The sequence below is a fragment of the Mustela nigripes genome, chromosome 1 (assembly GCF_022355385.1).
Source record: "Mustela nigripes isolate SB6536 chromosome 1, MUSNIG.SB6536, whole genome shotgun sequence".
NCBI lineage: Eukaryota > Metazoa > Chordata > Mammalia > Carnivora > Mustelidae > Mustela > Mustela nigripes.
In genome coordinates this window covers 111,334,931-111,354,253 of record NC_081557.1, presented here as the reverse complement: position 1 = coordinate 111,354,253, position 19,323 = coordinate 111,334,931, and the positions used below count along the sequence as shown (strand labels likewise).

The 19,323-nt window shown below is 42.3% G+C and overlaps 1 protein-coding gene across 1 annotated transcript in view; it reads left to right on the top strand.

Annotated features, from left to right (window-relative positions):
- Window positions 1-19,323, top strand: part of EBF2 (EBF transcription factor 2) — a 190,650-nt gene that overhangs the window by 144,612 nt on the left and 26,715 nt on the right. Inside the window, exons 8-10 of the mRNA XM_059393196.1 lie at window positions 4,237-4,354; window positions 5,862-5,992; window positions 6,930-7,056. Coding sequence (XP_059249179.1) covers window positions 4,237-4,354; window positions 5,862-5,992; window positions 6,930-7,056 — 376 coding nt within the window. The remainder of the gene's footprint in view (window positions 1-4,236; window positions 4,355-5,861; window positions 5,993-6,929; window positions 7,057-19,323) is intronic.

Genomic DNA, 19,323 nt, shown 5'->3' with positions numbered 1-19,323 from the left:
AAATTATAGACATCTGTATTCCTAATTGGCATTCTTTTGGGCCATGCCAGCATAACGGCAGTGCCAAGAGAGGCTGACAGCTTTAGAAAAGACCAGGTATCAGGTTTAGGTGATAGGAGACACTGATGAGACATAGAAGTTCCTTTGTTGGCAATATTCTCCATATGTTTGTTATAAGGCCTATGACTTCTAGTTTCGGCTACCTCCAAAACAGCACCCTTTGACTAAATTTGCTACCCTGAAAACAGATCAGCTCAAGAGCTCGGGAGAACAAGTGGTACTGATGGTTATATGATCAGAAGATCGTTGGCAAAGATGCATACAAATAGTTAACAAGGTAATGGTAAGAAATGTTGACCTTGATTTGTTTAGCTAAGATGTAAAGATTTTTGAAGGTCAAAGGTGTCCTTGTGTAGTGTTTTGGAGTCTAACTGTGTCTGACCCTCTAACATTAAGCTGCTGTGGCCTGCAGTTTTGAAGAGTGAAGCAAACCAGGGGAAAAGAGAGAAGGGGGGAGAACAGGAAATGGAGTGAGGTGTTTCAGGAAGTTGTCAGGGGTTGACTGATTGATTCCAGATGGAAAAGGTCAGCCTTCGTGACCCAGGAAATACTCACTAGGGGAAAGAAGTTGGCTTGTGGAAAGGGAAGGCCTGGGAGTGAGACGACGCTGGAATGCACATTCCACTTCCTTTAGTCCCCAAACATTCAGAAACTTTAACTTGTCTGAATAGAATAATATCAGTGTTGTCATCATTCATCAGAAAACAGGGAAGGAAGTTAAATTCAAAGCTTTGAATGGACCAAGTTAAATTCAAAGCTTTGAATGGACCAAATGTATCTTCACCTCCATAATGTAGTTCATTTTCTTCCAGAAGGAGAGTGGATGTATGTAAAAATCAGTATTTGCGTTAGTTTGTGTGTGTGTGTGTGTGTGTGTGTGTGTGTATAAAAACAATGAGCAAACACGTCCTGTTTTGCATGCTGAAGTTGGAGGATTAAATTCTGTACGTTTTCCCAGTTCCCTTTAATTGACAGACTCTTCTAGATATCCCACAGCCCAAGATATTTGAAATATTAAAAATGGGAACTTGCCTCGTATCTATATATATACACACACACGCACATACATTTGGACATAATTTAAAATCTTGTAATAAATTTTGCAGACACTGAAATAATTCAGGTTAATTCCCTTGCTGTCATGAGAGGCCAGCGCTAGCCAGCAAGAGATTAAAATTTATTTCCATTGTTAATAGAAAATAATGAAGTGCATCTGAACCATCAGGGTATGTCATTCGGGAAATGTTCACTTTGGAACCGAATCTCACTCCACCCAAATGGACAATGATGAAATCAGCTGGCTCAAGAAAGCCCCATATTTTGTGGCAGGAATGCATGTGGAGCACGAAAGTACAGTATGACAAGAAGCTTGTGGAATGAATTAAAATGGTCTCAGAGAGAATGCTCTCTCTCTCCCCATAATCCTCAGACAGCCTGGGGTTCCCCTCCCTGTGCCTAGCACAGCTCATTAGCAATTAAAGCCTGAAGCGCCCTCTTGTTTCTAGGCTTTCCGGAGATGGCAGCTACGTCAATCAGTTTACACACACAATTTATAAAAGTTACCTGATTCCTCTTGTTACTCCACCTTCTCCTGTTATTTTCAGAGCGTAAGCGCTTGCAGAGGTGAATGCTTTCAACCCTCATACTCCCCTTAATCCCATGCCAGGAGCCTGGGCTTCTCTCTTCCTTTGACTATGATGCCATCTTGTGCTTGTCCTGACAAGGACTTGGGCCTCCAAACACTCGTGGACAGCGACGGACGTCTACATCTTATGGTGGCCACCGTACGATAGGAAATTTCTGAAAGCATTTTCCCCAGACTCTGAACATGTTGACATGAGACAATCCAGACCCAGAGCTAGACAGGGTGCATCCCTGAATTATGGGCTATGGACAATCATTTTCTGAATGACAACGGAGATTCTGTTAAGTTCCTTTTGATGTCACAGAGAGGTGGGGACACCATACCTGTAGTGTATTCACAGGAGAGGAACTGAAGTATGCGAGAGACACATAGCTGACTGGGAACACGTTCTGTCGTCTTTGAATCTCCAGGGTCTGATGTAATACCCAACATGTAGTGGGAGTTCAGTGAATGCTTTTGGGATGAATGATTGAAACCCGCTGATGTCTGTGGAAAATTCCTGTATGCTACTGTCATGCCCATGGGACCAAGGTTAGGTGAAACATTTTGGGGACTCATGCTTTTAAGGGTTCCCCTGAACCTCTAATATATTAAAATATATATTTAAAAAAATTAAAAGCTACCATCTAAAACTCCATTGAAGGTAAAAAATAAAAAATTCAGAAGGGTTTCCTTGGGGTGGGGGTTAGGGAGTGGGGAGGATTGACTGAAAAGGGACACTTTCTGGGGAGATGGAAATGTTCTGTACCCTGATGTCTGTCTTATCTGGACGTATCTGTCAAAACTGTGCAGCTGGGGCACCTGGGTGGCTGGGGCACCAGGGTCCTGGGATCGAGTCCCGCATGGGGCTCTCTGCTCAGCAGGGAGCCTGCTTCCCTCCCTCTCTCTCTCTGCCTGCCTCTCCATCTACTTGTGATCTCTCTCTGTCAAATAAATAAATAAAATCTTAAAAAAAAAAAAAAAAAACTGTGCAGCTAAGATTTGTGCATTTCAATGTATGTAAATTTCACCTTAAAAAAAAAAAGGATGGATTTATTATACTACCCCATTCACTTTGTTTGCTTGAAATTACTCACAGTTGAAAATTTTAAATGCCATCTAATGAATCTTACTTCACATTAGAGATAAAGTAGAGCCGAGGTTCCCCTCACCTTCATTTCATGAGAAGGAAGGGTGGCAGAAAAATTATAAGTAGAATATCAGCAAATTTAATTTGGGAGTAGACAGGAAGAGTCATTTTTTAAATACAGCTCCCATTACATACCTATTCAATGCCTTTCCTTCAGAGGGTGTGTGTGTGTGTGTGTGTGTTTGTATATGAAAATGTATATAACAAGTTATTTTCTCCAAAAAAATTACATGCAAAACAGACACACAGACTCATGTCTAAGACAGCCCATCCTCCTGGGTCAAGTAGGTAAAGGGTGCACTCAAGTCCACACACCTCTTCTATACTTTCCCAACGGCTCTGGTCTTCCCTGACCTCTGCCTCTTGGAACTACAGCACACAGATCGAACTCTACTTGATCACCCAAAAGCGAGCTCTCTGAGGATAGCGTCCAGCCTGTGTGTCTGCCTTTCTAGAGCCTCCCTCAGAGCTTACACTATAGAAGGGGCTCAATGAGTAATGTCGCCTGTCCTGGTGACAGGCCAAACGAGGCAGAGGAGAGGCAGTTAGAGGGGAACTCATCTCTGTGTGGCATGCACCAGGCCCTGCACCTAGGGCTTTACATGTAATATCCTATTTTATCCTTAGTTTATTTATTGAGCCCTGGAGATAGTCATTGTTGATTACGTTTTACAGATGCGAAAAATGGAGATTAGAGAAGGTGAGGTAATTTGTCTCACGTTACCGGGTGGCAAAACAACAGTTGTTGTGTTTTTAGTTCTCTCTGACTCCCAATCCACGTTCTTCCACTGCCCCACACCCAAATATTCCCTTCCCTCTGCCTAGATTACTAAATATCCTACATTTTCAACACCGAATTCCAGCAAATTCATCTCCTCACCAGAAATCGGAGCTTCTCTGCCACTGCTCTCTAGCGGGTGGGGACAACCCACCAACGGCTCCTCAGACCCATCTCTGTGCCCAGCATGACATCAGCAGCCATTAGAAGTGTGAGAACCCATTGCCAAGCTGGGAGACATGTCCTCCCAGCTGGTGTTGTGGTCTTCCCTTCCCGAGTGCACACAGTTGGCTCCTTGGCGTGACCACAGCTCCAGGGTCAGCTGGGAATGGATTGTCCAGGTCCTGTAAGAGAGAACTCCATCACCCCACTCCATCACCAGGGCATGCCTTGAACGCAAATAAGTAACAGCATCCGAGTGAAGTGTGGCCTCTTTTTCCAGGAAGTTCGGCCATAATCACAGGGGGAGGATGACCTGTTGAGATGCCAAGGGCATGGCCCTGGCCCAAGATTCTGTTCCATCTCTTATTAGCCATAGGGAAGTCTGCAAGACAGTAGACTGTGACTTTTCCTACTTTATGTACAGCTAACTCCCCCCGCCAATTTTTTACTTTAACTATGCAGGTTGTGTTGTCAACAACGGTGAACGTGGATGGACATGTGCTGGCTGTTTCCGACAACATGTTTGTTCATAACAACTCCAAGCATGGCCGGCGAGCAAGAAGGCTGGACCCATCAGAAGGTAAGGCTGCCTGTCATCCCGGCTGAGAATGGGCCAACAAATCAAGGTCTCCGCCATGGTCTTGGTTTGAATTTTAAATTTCTCTCTGGGAGGGCATGGAGAAAGTACACAAGATCATGTGGGTTTTAAGTGAACTTGTAAACACTGACTCCTGCCTGTTTTGTTGCAACCCCGCATGCCTCCCAGCCGGCACTCTGGCCTCCATGTATCCCTGCCTCTGCCATCCAGTCCTATGTTTTTCTTTTTGCTAGACGGGCATTGAGGCAAACCTAAGCCTATGACATCTTAGTTAAACAGCAACATTACAGTGCAGACGTGTATGAATAAGTGTCAGATGTGCCCTTAAACAGATTGTGGCCAGAACAAAACAATGTGCAGAATGAAATTGACACTAATTGATTTTTGTTTGCTTGGACAAGAAGAAATCATGATCTGCTCTGGGTACTTTTCCATGTGCATTAAAGTCGTCAGAAATACCGGTAACTGTTCAACTTCAAGTTGTCCAAAAAAATTAAAGCATATCAAGGAAGATAACTGACAAATACCTGAGTAAATTCCATCTTTTACACTCCCCAACTCACTGGGCTAGTAAGGCTTTATAATATAGGGTGAATGGCTAACCTAGGCTACTATTTTAGTGTGATGTTTTGCTGTATACTACCCACCAGCTCCCAGCTCAGCTTGGCCCTTAAAATGTGTCTTGTATCAATTTAAATAGGAATTAATGAACTGAAAGAAAATGATTGAATCAGTAAAGAATTTGGAGTGGTGTTAATTCTCCCACAGTGGGCACTGAAAGGGGAGAAGAAAATCCCAGGGTTCAGAACTAGGAACCCATCCAGTTTCTTTTGACTGATTGGATGTGATTGACTGGCTGTTCAAAGGGGGCTCATGTTTTTGGAGTCCTGCCAAAGTTCTCCTCCACCTTTGACCCTGTCAACTTTGGAAATGGAGTGATGGATTGACTTTAGTTATGGCCTGAAAACCATATTGGGTTCCTGTTGGGATGCAAAGTCCAGAGGCCTTGAACATATGGAAGGGGGGGGGTGCTAAATCTGTCCTACAAAGTTAGGAAAGTGATTAGAAATTGTCTCTTGATAGAGTTGAAAAAAACCCCAACTATGATAGATTTTACTTTCTCCTTCTCTCTAGCACATTAGCAGGCCTTGTAAATCTTAACGTCTTGGGGCAGAGGAGGTGGGGAGAGAAAAGGGATTTACACATTTCCAGTGTAATCAACTTATAAAAATATGGGGAAAAACAACATGGTTTTAAAAACACTCCTGGCACAATTAGTTAAGTGTTCCACGTTTTCATACATAGTGGTCAAGTCATTAAGCTTTAATGATCTGGTGAAAACCAACAACCAATTAGGGAATGATGGCAAGTCAGCAAAGATCGACTTGAACCTGGGATAACCAACAGCTTGCAAGAGCAACCAATCCTCAAAACTTCAGATTTCAACCAACAAAGTACAGCCTTGACTTTTTCTTTTCTATATTCTTAGCTACCCCCTGCATCAAAGCCATTAGCCCAAGTGAAGGCTGGACCACAGGAGGAGCCATGGTCATCATCATTGGAGACAACTTCTTTGATGGCCTCCAAGTGGTGTTTGGGACCATGCTTGTATGGAGTGAGGTAGGCAAAGGCTACTGGCTTCCCTGATTTTCTTTGGCCCAAAGATGGTTTTGATTTGGGGAAATGTAATTCCTGGAGCATCAGTGACATGAATGAGCATTACTGAGAACCTACTATGAGCAAGGCACCAAGAATTAAGACATAAACTACACTTTATTGTAGGCATGGATCCCTTAAAAAATAAATATTTATTGCACCATTGTTTATAATTGTAAAAAATTAGAAACAGCCTAAATATTAGAATATAGCCTAAAAATTAGAAACAGCCTAAATATTGAATAATAGGAGAATGATTCAATTCCACCATTAAAAATTTGGTTTTGAAAAAGTTCTAATAGCACAGGAGAATGTTGCTAAGTGGAAAAAAAAAATCAGGACAATGGTGTCTACAGATATAAAATCTCATTATATAACAGCCATCCACAGAAAAGTCTTGGAAACACACCAGAATTAACAATGGCCATCTCTGGGTTACACAAGGCTAATATTTTTCTTCATATTTTTCTGTAATTTCCTAATTTTGTAAGGTGCGTATGTTCTAGTTTCATAATGAGAAAACCAACAAGACATTACAAAAAGAAAAGTAACAGTGCTAGGTTGAATGTGGGAATTGCCAAGTCACTACAGGAGAGAATAGCAGTGTAGGAAACAGGGAGGGAGTGAATATAGGGATGGGCCCTGGAGGTGGGGGCAGTCTTGAGCTGGGCTGTTGGGAAGGCAAGGATCTGGACAGGTTAAGTTGAGAGGACATTCCAGGGTGGGAGGGAGAAATGTGAGAGAGAGGGACAGGGCCTTTGGCGCCAAGAGTACAGCCAGTTTGTCCCTGGGTGGTGGTGGGGGGGGGGGGGGGTTGTCGTTAGAGATGCTCCTGTCCTCTGTAGCCTCGGTGATAACTTGTATAAGAGGTATTTTATTTCTCTGCCTCTTCATTCCTCAGCTAATAACTCCTCATGCCATCAGAGTGCAGACCCCTCCTCGGCACATCCCTGGAGTAGTGGAAGTGACATTATCTTATAAATCCAAACAGTTCTGCAAAGGAGCTCCAGGGAGGTTCATTTACACAGGTGGGTGAGAAAATGATCCAAGGGAGACAGGCTCCTGGTTCACCTTTGCTCTACTTCCCAGTGTCTCCGCTTTATAATGATTTTACATTTCTAGGTCTTTTTACTAGTGTGAGAAGAATGGACTGAATGATAGGCATTGAATGGGAGAAGTGTAGACTTGGTTTTCAATTTTATTTTATGCAATCAATTTCTGAATAGTCTGGGAGATGATCATGGGAGCTCATTTCATGAGTGCATCTTTATAAATTTGACTCGGCTAGAACCATGCTAGAACAGACTTTTATCTAAGCGATCGGATAAAAAATTAGACCAAGTTGCCAGCTATCACTGAATTTTCTTGAAAAGGGTATGTAAAAATTGCCCAGTGGTGCTGCAGAATGATTCAAATTACTTTAAAATTTTGTGAAAGTTGGAATTATCTATGATTTCAATTTTTGTTGAAATTTGTTGAATATCTACTTATTCTAGGTGGAAAATATAATGACTTATGAGACACGGTCCCTATTTGGAAATGTAGAAATTTTTAGAGGAGGCAATGTTATATTGCACAGAACAGCTGAGGAATTAGAACATTCAAAATGTTTCGTGTTTCCAATGAATGGAATATGAGTTACAGAAAGACAGAGTTTAGTGTGGACTAGGGTAGACAGAAGGGTTTTCAAGGAGGAGGTGGAAATAAAAAATTATTTCTAAGGGTGGGGAGGATTTGAATAGTTGGAGAAGAAGGAAGAATGTCCTAACTGGGAATCTCATGTGCTAGAGCCCAGTGGGTAAGGTGAGCATGTGTCTGAAGGAGAGAGGGCTGGTTTACAGCTGTGGCAATGTACTTGGGTAGAACTTAGACCACAATTCAGCCCACATGAGCGAGGAATGGGAGGGAAGGAAAACATAAAACAGCCTAAAAGCCCTGTAGGGTACCTAGAATGGTCAAATTCAGAGATGGTAAATCAAATGGTGGTGCTCAGGTGTTGGGGTAGGGAGAGTGGGAGTGATGTTTAATGGGAACAGAGTTTCAGTTTTGTGAGATGAGAAGTTCTGGAGATTGGTTGCACAGTGTGAAGGTACTAACTAAACTAACTAAACTATACACTTAGAAATAGCTTTGGATGGTAAATATTATCATGTGTGTTTTACCACAGTTTTAAAAAATGAAAAACAAAACAAAACAAAACACACCACAAAGCTTAGTATGGGAATGAGACTTGATTCGTAAGACCACATCAAGTGTTTCCATGCAATGGAGAGTAACTCAAAGGGGTTCTTGTAACAAACACAAATGCTATTGATATAAAGATTGAGTTAGTCAGGAGAATGATTGAAGACGGGAGGATCAACTAGGACATTGTACTTTGAAGGAGAAAATGAGGGCTATGGACAAAGAAATATATAAACTTAGAAAATATATCAGGGACACTATGAAATTCTAATAATATTTTATAGTGTCTTCTCTCGTTTGGATCCAGCCTCCCCTTCTTGTTTATGTGTAAATGCCTGGTTAGATATCACTGAGGGTAGATGGAGGAAGGTAATTTTTAGGTATATTTATTTAAAATTTCATCTTTGAACTTTCTCTCTTGAGATAGATGCATCTTGGTTGGGTTATAGTGTGTGTGTTTCTATGGAAGATGCCATTGTAATCACAGTAAAATATTTACTGCTCTAGCCCCCAAAAGGACATAGTTTATTCATTCATTTAAATGAGTATTTATGACGTGCCTAGTACCATGGGCTGGCACAACTCTAGGCTCTGAGATATAGAAATGGGCAAGATAAAATCCCTCGTCTTGATAAAACTTATTTTTTAGAGGGGAAGACAGATAACACAGAAAATAGATGATATAATTTCAACAGTAATAAGTAAGGGATAGAGAATGAGGGGGGCTTTGGGAGCAGTGGTCAGGGAGGGTCTCTGAGGAAGGGACACTGAATGGAGACCCATATTACAGGCGTGGAAATCTGTCCCCCTGCCTCCATATCTTTCTGACCTTTTCTCCTCTGCATTCACATTGTCTTCCTTCTGTGCCTGGAACTCTCCAGGGTTGTGTTTCTCTTTGGTTCACCAGTGTTCTCTAGAATAGACTGACTGTCAGTGAATTGGGGGTGAGTGTCCCAGGCAGAGGACTGATTATAGCCTGAGAGGTGGGAATAAGCCCGGCATCATCAGGAAAGGGCATGAATACCTCTGGCCAGAGTGGTGCTGGTGGGGAGGAGATCAGTGGGAGATGAGGGAGGAAATCCAGGTCGGGCAAGGGGTTTGGATGGGAAGACACTGTGGATGTTGAGTAAGGGAGCAATCAGCATCCAGACAAGATTTGAAGCCACAGGGCTGGAGGAGATGGCCCCAGAAGAGAGTGGCACTACAGGATGGAAGAAGTCTCAAGATGGCACCTCAGGAGCTCCAGGATATAGGGCTCAGCGTGACAGGAGGAGCCAATGAAGGTGATTGAGAAGAAGTGGCTGGTGGGGTAGGGGGGAAGCAGGAGTGTGGGCAGTCCCTGAGGTTAGGTGAGGAATGGGTCTCACTTTGGGATAACTTCCACTTCTAGGGCTCTGGCATCTCTGTTTTAACTACCCACTGTATATGGATGACCATCTGGGCTGTGAGGAGACAGGTAGGACAAACCAGGTTGCAACCAATCCTCACCTCTCTTCTAAAGTAATGAAAGATACTCAGTGAGGCTGTGGACGTGTGGAGCCTGGTGTTGTGTGCACGTGCACGCACATGTGTGTATACATGTGAAAACTCTCTCTGCAGCACAGGTCCTCACCCTTGGCTGCACTTTAAATCACCAACACCTGGGCCCCAGACCAAGCAGCTCTGAATCTCTGAGGGCAGGACCCACATATCAGTGTACTTGATCTATTCATTCAACAAACATCAGTTCTAAATTATGCTCAAGGCACAAAATCAGTAATTTCAGTATGCATCTAGCAGCTTACAGTTCTAGAAGGGGAGATAGACACCTGGAGATTATGATAATTGGATTAAGTCCCATATGAGTTATAAATGCAAGAAGCACTGAGCAAGGAGTGGCTGACTTTAGGGACTCAGTGACGGCTTTCTGGAGGAGGTGACAAAAGAGTGACATTTCTACAGCGAAGTGGGAATTTGCCACACAGAACAGAGGAGACCATGATCCACAGTTTGTGGAGACAAAGCGTCTGGTGAAAGGGGAGCCCACATAACCATGAAAATAATAGATACTATGCTACTTGTAAATTCAAAGAATTATAGAGATGGTGAGACATTGGAGGTCACCTGATCAAACTCCCTCTTTTGCAGATGGGAGAACTAAGACCCAGGCAGAAGCAACTTGTTCACAATTGTCCATTGAAATCAAGGTGGAATTAGAACAAGGACTCAGGTCTTTGGCCATCCTGCCTGGTATCTCTTATTTAGCAATTATTGTCAGCAAATATCTCTGTTTTCCTGACGTGCTGAAATTTTATTGACTTATTCATGAAGCAAATGTCAGCTGAGCCCACCCACCATGCTCAGCTCTGTGCTGTGTGCTGGGAACACTATAGAGGAGTCAGACCAGCAGGATATAGTGATGTGAAGATGAACTACTTGGGCTCTAGGTTTGGGCTTCTTGGATGCCTCTAGTTCTTAAATCTCGTGTAAGAGACTTAACTTCTTAGTTTCCCCATCTGTAAAATGGGCCATCTATCTCACAGGACTGTGGTGAGACTAAATAATATTGTGCATACCAACAGTGGTGTTTGGCTCTCCAGGGAAAAGTGGTGAGGAGGAAGCGGGAGGGTGGTATTTGCTGATTTCCATGGTGCAAATACTCTGACTATGGCTGATTTCAAGCTACCAGTATGACATGAGCTGGCTCACATAATTTCTGAACTATTAACAACCTGCTGTCACAGGCTGGCAGAATCCAAGTCTAGACCACCTCTTCATGTAAGTACTTAGGATAGACAATGCCTGTATCTTACTATTCAAGGGTATTTATTATTAATAATATTCTTATGATTACTATTGGGTAACCAGCATGGAAACTTCTTCTATTAGGGTTATTACCATGGAAACTTGAACAAGTAATTACAAATGTGATGAGTACTAAAATGAAGTTATACAAGATGCTGGGAATATACACCTGGGAAATCGAACCTTCTTAAACTAAGATAATGGGGAAGGCTAAGAATAGTGCAAACACAAGAGACAGAATGTGCAAAGGCCCTGGAGTAAGAAAGGACATGGGGTATATATGATGGCTACTATGAACAGGGCAGAAAAAATGAGTTAAAGCACGGTTGGTCTCAAACTGGAAGGGAGGGTTGGGACCTGCTTGTTTGGCTCTACCCTAAGGGCCGTGGGGGGCTATTGGACTATTTGAAAGCTGGGGAGTGCAATGATCAGATTTGCCTTTTAAAAGGTCATTCTGGTTGAATTGCAGAGAATGGCCTTGGAAGCCAGGGTAGATTCAAGGAGGTCAGTCAGAGGCCAGTATGGTGTCCTCAGCCAGAAATGATGGCATCTTGGACTAGAATACTGGTAGTGGGGACAGGCAGAAGGGGTTGGAAGCTAGGGGGTCACACTGGCAGTGCTTGATGATGGATTGGATGGGATGAAGGTTGAGGGAGGAAGGGGAAGAGATGCCTCTCAGGTTTCAGGTTTGAAAAATTGGGTGGGTATAGTGTAGAAAGTGATTTTTAAAAAGGTATAAATTGCTAAGGGAGTTCAGAGGAAGGACAAAATACTTCCAGCTGGTGGAGAGGTGGGAAGATTTAATATTGTAAAGATGTCAATTAATGCATAAATTTAACACAATGCCAATCAAAGTACCAACAAAATGTTTGGGGAAAATTTACAAGAGTTCACCTGGAAAAATAAAGGTGTTAAAATAGGACCCCTCGTTCTGAAAAATGAGAGGGCCATGCCCTACCAGACTTAAAACTATTTTGAGTAATTAGAAGAATATGGGGCTTTGGAGGTACATGTAGAAATGTTATTCAATGGAAGAGAACATTTAAAAATAAACAGTTCTCATACACATTAATGATATAAACACCTAAACATGTGTATAGGTGAGAAGCCATCCCAGTCAATGTGGAAAAGATGGAATGTTTAACAAATGGTATTAGATCAACTAGCTAAGTATCCAAAAAAAAAAAAAAAAGTTAGATAGCTAATTTTATATTATAAACTAAAACATTTGAATTAAGTCTTTTAATTAAAAATGTACACATTTGCAAAATATTGTTATTATAATCTGGAGCCTTACTAACCTTGACCCCAGGGAAACCATCAAGCATAAATCTATGATTATGTAAAAAGAAAATTTTCGCATCTTGTGGTGATGGTCATTAAATCAAAAGGAAAAGGACAAAGTGAGAACATATTCATTACGTGTGACATATTGTCTTACGTGTAAAGAGATTCACTCATTTGTTCAGCAAAAGCTTATTTTATGCCTATATTTGTCAACAACTAAGTTATGCATTGCAGATAAAGAGGTGAATGTTAGATATCTCACAAATTAAAAAGAAAAAGAAGTATGTAAATCAAAAGCTAGCAAGGAATATCAGGAGTTAATTCAGTAAGGAATTTAACAGTAAACATTTTTTAAAATCCCAATCACATTAATAAACAAATACATGCAAATTAAGACAAAAGGATGACATTTCCCCCCCATTAAGTTGGCAAAGATTTTCTTTTTTAACAAATGAAAATCTCCAAGTTGGCAAAATAGTAGAAAGTGGGAACTTTCTAACATATTCCTGTAGGAGGGTAGAAGGCTCTAGGAGAGTATCTCGATGGTACTAGCTTTAAAAATGATTTTTATTTATATCAATGTAATAACATTAAAATCACCATTCAGAAAAACGTATATACCCTTTGACCTAACAATTCTGCTTTTTTGGAACGTATACTTAGGAAATCACTGGGTTTGCCTGAAGGCTGTTCATTGGAGCACTGTTTGTGGTAGTGAAGAATTGAAAATATCCTTAGTGTCCATGAGGGGACTCGTTAAATAAACAGTGAACAATCCTTATACTGAAACACTTTTTGGACACTAAAAGTAGTGCTGTGAATGGATATTTAGTTGCATGAAAGATGTCTGTGATAGAAGTTTTTAAAAAACTATATGCACAGTATGGTCCAATTCATATATATATGAAAAAAGAATAGCTATAAGTAAGATATAGAAACCTGCATATGAAGGCACTACCAATAGTGGCTTCTAGACGTTGGTATTATTATTTGTTGTTTAAACTTTGCTTACTTATATGTATTATTTTCTGAAAAAATTAATTAATAATGAAAGAAAATGTGGTGTAAAAAATTAGTGTCCCACATATTGAAATACTGAAACAGCATACATTGGTAAACTTGATTCTTTAGGTACAGAAAGAGTATTTCCAGCCCAGGAAGCAGTGAAGCTTCTTCCTGAAGACTGCTTTGGAGAAGGAAGGACCATGGGAGGCAGTTAAGGGTGAAGAGGGTGGGGAAAAGTTATACATTCTTTCACAAGCAGAGAAGAAAATAAAAATACAAACACTGTCAAGGATAACTTGGGAGGCTGGTCATTCCCTCTAGAAACTTGCACGTGAGCCAAATGCAACTCAGATCGGTAGAGACACCTGGCGAATATTACTCAGGGAGGGTCCCAAGCACTAGAGGGAATGGATTGGTGATCTCTAGTCTGGCCCACTCAAGGAGAAGCAACCGGCATGGAAACCACTTTACAATCCATTGGGGATCTTAGTCCAATAACTGGAAAGGCAGTGGCTTTCCTAGGTGACGGGAGGTGGGGCTTTTCTTAGAGCTGAGGCCTACCTTTTCTGAGCCTGGAGAATCCCGGCCTTCTCTTTCGTGGGGGGCGGGGCGAGGGGGATGGGCAGAGAACCTGTGAGGGTCCAGCCTGCTTGAGCCACACGTTCTGAGCCTCAGAACGTGCTCAACTGCAGGACAGAGTATCAGAAACCGCCATATCCATCTGCCGATGGATGGGTACATTATCCAGTCTGGATACACTATCCAGACCAATACTCTGCTCCATTGGTCAGGTGGAAAATATCATCTTGATTCCAGAGGAAAAGAAAATTTTGAGAGGTCTTGAGAGCTTTAGTGGGGACAAAGTGAGCACCAGCGGGAGGGTGGCGTCTGAGAGGAGGATTCACCAGACTCAGCCAGAAAACCTGCTTTCAGATGACAGCAGGAGCATCAGTGACTTGTTTGTCCTTTTAACAAGTCACCTAACCTCGCCGAGCCTCATTTTCTTCATCTGTAAAGCTCTGGTACTAATTATATTATTACCCATAGGTGTTTCCCCAATTTGCCTGAGTATGAGAATCATGCTTGGCTCCATTCCAGACATACCAAATCATATTCTTTTGGGAGGGTCTAAGAATTTGTATTTTAAACAAAGAAGGGAGTTTGAGAAACCTGAGTCCTGCTCATCGGGCCGTTGTGGAGATGTTCTGGCTGGTAAAGCACTCTGCACATGGGGCAGTTCCTAAGAGACCGAGTCATCCCATGGTGAGCGCAGTATTTCTTCTTAAGTGGAACTTTCTAGAAGGAGACTCAAAAAGCAAGAGGTGGGAAAGGAGGCTCGCAGATCCAACCATTGATTGTTCCTGTATCCAAGGATACACCACCACAATAAGCCCAAGCCTATTAAATGTAACTTACCTGTATAATTAGCCAAAACGCAGTAATCAGTCCCCATGGCTGTTGCTGCCAAGTACAGCATAAACAACATCAGGGCCCTGAAAAACAACACATTTTCTTCACACGTGTGACTTTGCAGGTCTATTTTCCTCCAACCATAGTTTGCTAAAGTGCAGCTTGCTGCTTCAGCGCTGAGAGATCCACATGAGAATATAACACCTCTGAGAAGGTCTGCTTGGAGACCTAGAGGTGGTAGGTATGCCAGCCTGGGCGCCGAGGAGAGAGGGTCCTCTGCTTTCCTCGAACACTTCTCCACAGAGAACCGGCAGGGCAGAAAAATAATCCTGGTGGGGCACCCAGTGGGTTCATGGTAATTGGCTGTGTGGGCTTGCTTGGCTGTTTTGAGGATGCAGGAAGAGAATGTCTGGAGCATGCATTTCTGGTGGAATGGCCATTGTGTATAATGATAAAATCTGCCTACTGTACCCCCACCCCCCGCCCCCCGAGACCAGTGTAAAGCCAGGATGTATGTGGCCATGGCAGGTCACTGAGTGTGTGGGGGTAGATGAGCACAGCTTTTCAGTATTATTCCTATGGCTCTTTGCAGAGTCTGGTTGAAACATTTGATTGTTGGTTAAGAACTCTCCTGCAAGTTCTGTCATCAGGTGGAACTCATAAGAAAAAAAAATGATGATAGTAATTCAGTATTCCCACCTGTCATTGTTTGAGGAGGTAGGGCCAGGCTCTGTCTCATGAGCTCCTGTCATCACTGCCTTTCCTCACTGCCATGGTTCTTTTAGTATATCCACTTTAGAGATAAGAATCCTGTGGCCTGAGGTCAGCAAGTTAGGTGCAGTCATAGTGGTCTACTTCCAAAGCTGCTCTCTCCACCACTGATCTGTGCTACTTACCAATCCCGTGTAGCTTCATAGGAGAAATTAAACAAAGCCTATCTGTTTGACTTCACCCAGTAGTTTTACCTGCAAATGCCAATGGCCTTGGCTCTCTGGTTGTTCTTCTAAGGAAATGCATAGGAAACAGGCCTGGCCAGTGAGCCCGGAGGGGGCTCAGAGGATGCCTTGCCTGGTGTTCCACATTGCAAAGTGGGATGTTTCTATTATGTGATAGGCTGGGAACTTCTGAGTGCCTCAAGTTCCCTGGAAGGCATAGAAACTCTCCTGTCCATGAGTAACTGAACCTGCGGAAGGCAAAGGAGTACTAGCTCCACTCTGTTATTAACAGAACTCAGCGCCAGGATGGAAGACCATGACCAAGACTAAAGGCCTTGGTCTGAGCCCCAATATTCCTGCAAGTCACTTAACCATTCTGTACCTCGGTTTTCTGAGTGAACAAAACAGGAAGGTATTTCTCTTACAGGGAAAATGAAATGATAGATACACAAGTGCATTATGGACAGAAATTAAAAACTACAAGTCTAGTTCACTACTGTCAGCATTTGGCAGAGGCATACAGTTCCTGGGATGAGTTCTAGGTGGCTTTGCCCTCATCACTGTTGGATGGAGTATGGATGTTTTTGCATGTCTCCCCTTCTATAAGAGGCTTCTTGAAAGACCTACCATACTGTGCCCTTAATATCTGGATGTAGTTAGAAATGAGGATTTTGTCAGTGATGAAGAAGGCCAAGGCAACCTGAGAACATGGCTCTGTAGGTGAAGTGAAGGGAGAACGGGTTTTCAGTGGAGAATGAAAGAAGGAGCAAGAGATGCTCACTTGGCCAGATGAGCCCAGGTGCACACGGAAGAGCTGCTTGTCAAGGTGTGTGGTGGACCTTAGAAGCTGGCAAATGAGAACTAGTGGAGACACTGAGAAACCAAAGAATCCATGTCAACTAACCTCCTCCCCCAAAGATTAGAAAACTTCTTATCTTTTACTCTAGCACAAGCAAATGCATTTGATTACACACCCCTGTTTATTATTTGGGAGAAAGGGTTCATAAGAAAATGACCAGGAACAGGCAGCAGTTTGGAGGAGAAATGGGAGGCCTAGATTTTTCCACAAACCACCGGATCATACCCTGAACAGTCTTGTTCCCGAGGTTCGGTGTGGGGTGTGGGGTCTTCTTTGCATAAAGCTTCTGTGGACAGGTGTGCATGCAGGACTGCAAATGTTAATAGCTCAGCTACTTCACATTCCTTTCTTTTTTTCTTATAATATTACCCTGATTGAAAAAAATCCCATTTAAGAAACGAATCTGATTTTGAGTTAAAAATACCCCATTCAAACATCAAAAACTGGCCTGAGTACAATTGTTCCCCATTCACACTGGAAACAGCTTGACTCAACAGCCCTCCTGGTAGCCCGTAGTTTTACTGAGGTTGCTTCTACCCTCACCTCTTGTGAAATCCAGATTCGTCCTCCGGCTGAGTCTGAAGAATGATGTCTCCGTTGGAAGCCCCAGTATAGGGGGCTGGTGTTTCACCGGAGACATCCCAGCCCCTTAATGGCCTGGTGATCTCGGCTATAATATTCTAAATACACATTACCGAGGGCAGGAGCACATTCATAACTGCTCCATTGTGGCATTTAGATTTACCCTTGAAATTTATCTTTAATTTTTACAGTTGTCTCCTTAACCATGTATATTACTCCCTTCTTCAAACAATCTGTCTTCCTGCTGCAGTTTTTCTTGAAGCCAAAGCGTAATTAAATATTAAATTAATATTTCATTTTAAATTAAATATCAAAAGCTTCCGTCTAATCTTTCACTTGTGCACTGCTGGTTCTCACCTCGTGTTCTTGTTCCTGTATCCACAAAGGCAGGTGCCGCCTCTTAATAATGTGTTCCTATATTATCTTTGTCCTTTTTTTTTAATTGGTGACACTGAACTTTTGCTGCATTGAAATAAACGGATGTAGGGAAAGATTTCAATGTAGCAAAGGTTAACAACAACATAATTCAACAGCCTATGATTTCAACCCCACCCATCTCCACTTCTCGCAGAATTTCACTGTGCCAAGTAGGTAATTGTCTTAGAATCATATAATGCAAGAGCTCACAAGGGATCTTAGAGGCCATTTAGCCCAACTGTTTGTCTCTGCAGGGAGATAAACCAAAGTCCACCAGGCCTTGAAGGTGATGAATGGTCAGTCAGGAGTGGGATATAAAGCAGATCCCAGGCCAGACCAGTTTTTATCTCCTTGGACTATCAGATGCTGTGAAAAAATAGAACTTGAGAGCATTAAAATGCTAATTGAACATAGGCTCTGCATGCTGGACCCATAAGCACTAGGGAAGAAGGTAGACAATTAGACAATGAAATTGGGAGGAAGTGGTGGGAGAGACAGAGGAACGCAGTCAAAGCACAAAGAAGGCAGACCTTACAGGAATCAATGTGGAGACTCAAGGCTCTTTGAAGACATGGATCCTGGGGGGAAAGCAGAATAGAGAAGTCCCAGAAGTAACATGAAGGCAAGAGCTGGAGTCTGTATATCTGAATTCTTCCCAATGCTAGATTGCTCTACACCTTCCTGGCCTGCTACCAGAGTAACTGTCTTTGACCAGAGCCACACAGAGAGGCATTCCTGATGCATGGTTTCTCCTTTGCTTATTTATCAAAGTCCATCTTCTGATCTGGTGTTTGTCTGGCAGTCACATTATATAGATTTTAGGTTTTTTAGGCAGGATCCTTTTCCATTGTTTTCTTTATTATTAGAGAAGGATAAGATTTCAAGTTAGGACTGGAGAGAGCCTCTGGTTCTGTGGGCTAGACCCACATGGTCCTCAGGGTACCATGGGCTTTATGCATACCTGATGAAAGTGAAGATCCTTTGCTGCAGATGAATGCACATATGTGCAAACATACAGCTAGGCTCTGACTTCTGGAATTTTCTTGGCTTCTTGATGGCCATCCATACACTCCATGATGATCCTAGGCTCCAAATAGACACTTACTAGTGAGAAAAGCTGAAATCCAGGCCAAAATCCCAGAGCAACCACCCAACTGATCACTCAGATGTTCCTTCACTCCATCATCTTATTTGTCTCATCTCAAATTTTTACAAAGGAATTTGATCAGCCTTTGATGCTGCCATTTTTGTGACGAGTACTCCTATTGGTCAGGACATAAATGATCCTGACTGCAATGTCAATGCTGTCTTTGTTCAGGGTTGACCAGAACTCTTAACAAAGAGTCCCCTTTACATATTAGCCCGTGTCCCCTATATTTTTGGGAAACAAGTAGAGGTGTTAGCTAGAGTAAGCGTTATCTGGTCTCTGTGCCTCCTCTTAAGGAAAAAAAAAAAAAAAACATATAGAATTTATACATCTCACCAGCCTCTTGGGAAAATTAATATTGAACACCAGCCAGTTTTTTTTTTTTAAATGAGTAGTTCCCAGTACATATTTTTAGTTAAATACTATTTACTTATAAAATAAAACCTTTACACATTGCTTAAACTTTATATCTGTTTGCTGGGTCCAAGATATGTAAGTAACCTCATATATTATACCCGCAATCAAAATGAGAAATGACACATAAGATCCTGGCTCTCAGGAGAAATATTATGAAATCTCAAGGTATTGATGAAAGTTTTTCCAAGGCTGATCCAAATGGGATTTAGATTCTGTGGCAGTTGAAATGTGTATTATTAAACTCCTTAAGCAAACCCGAATGACTCCC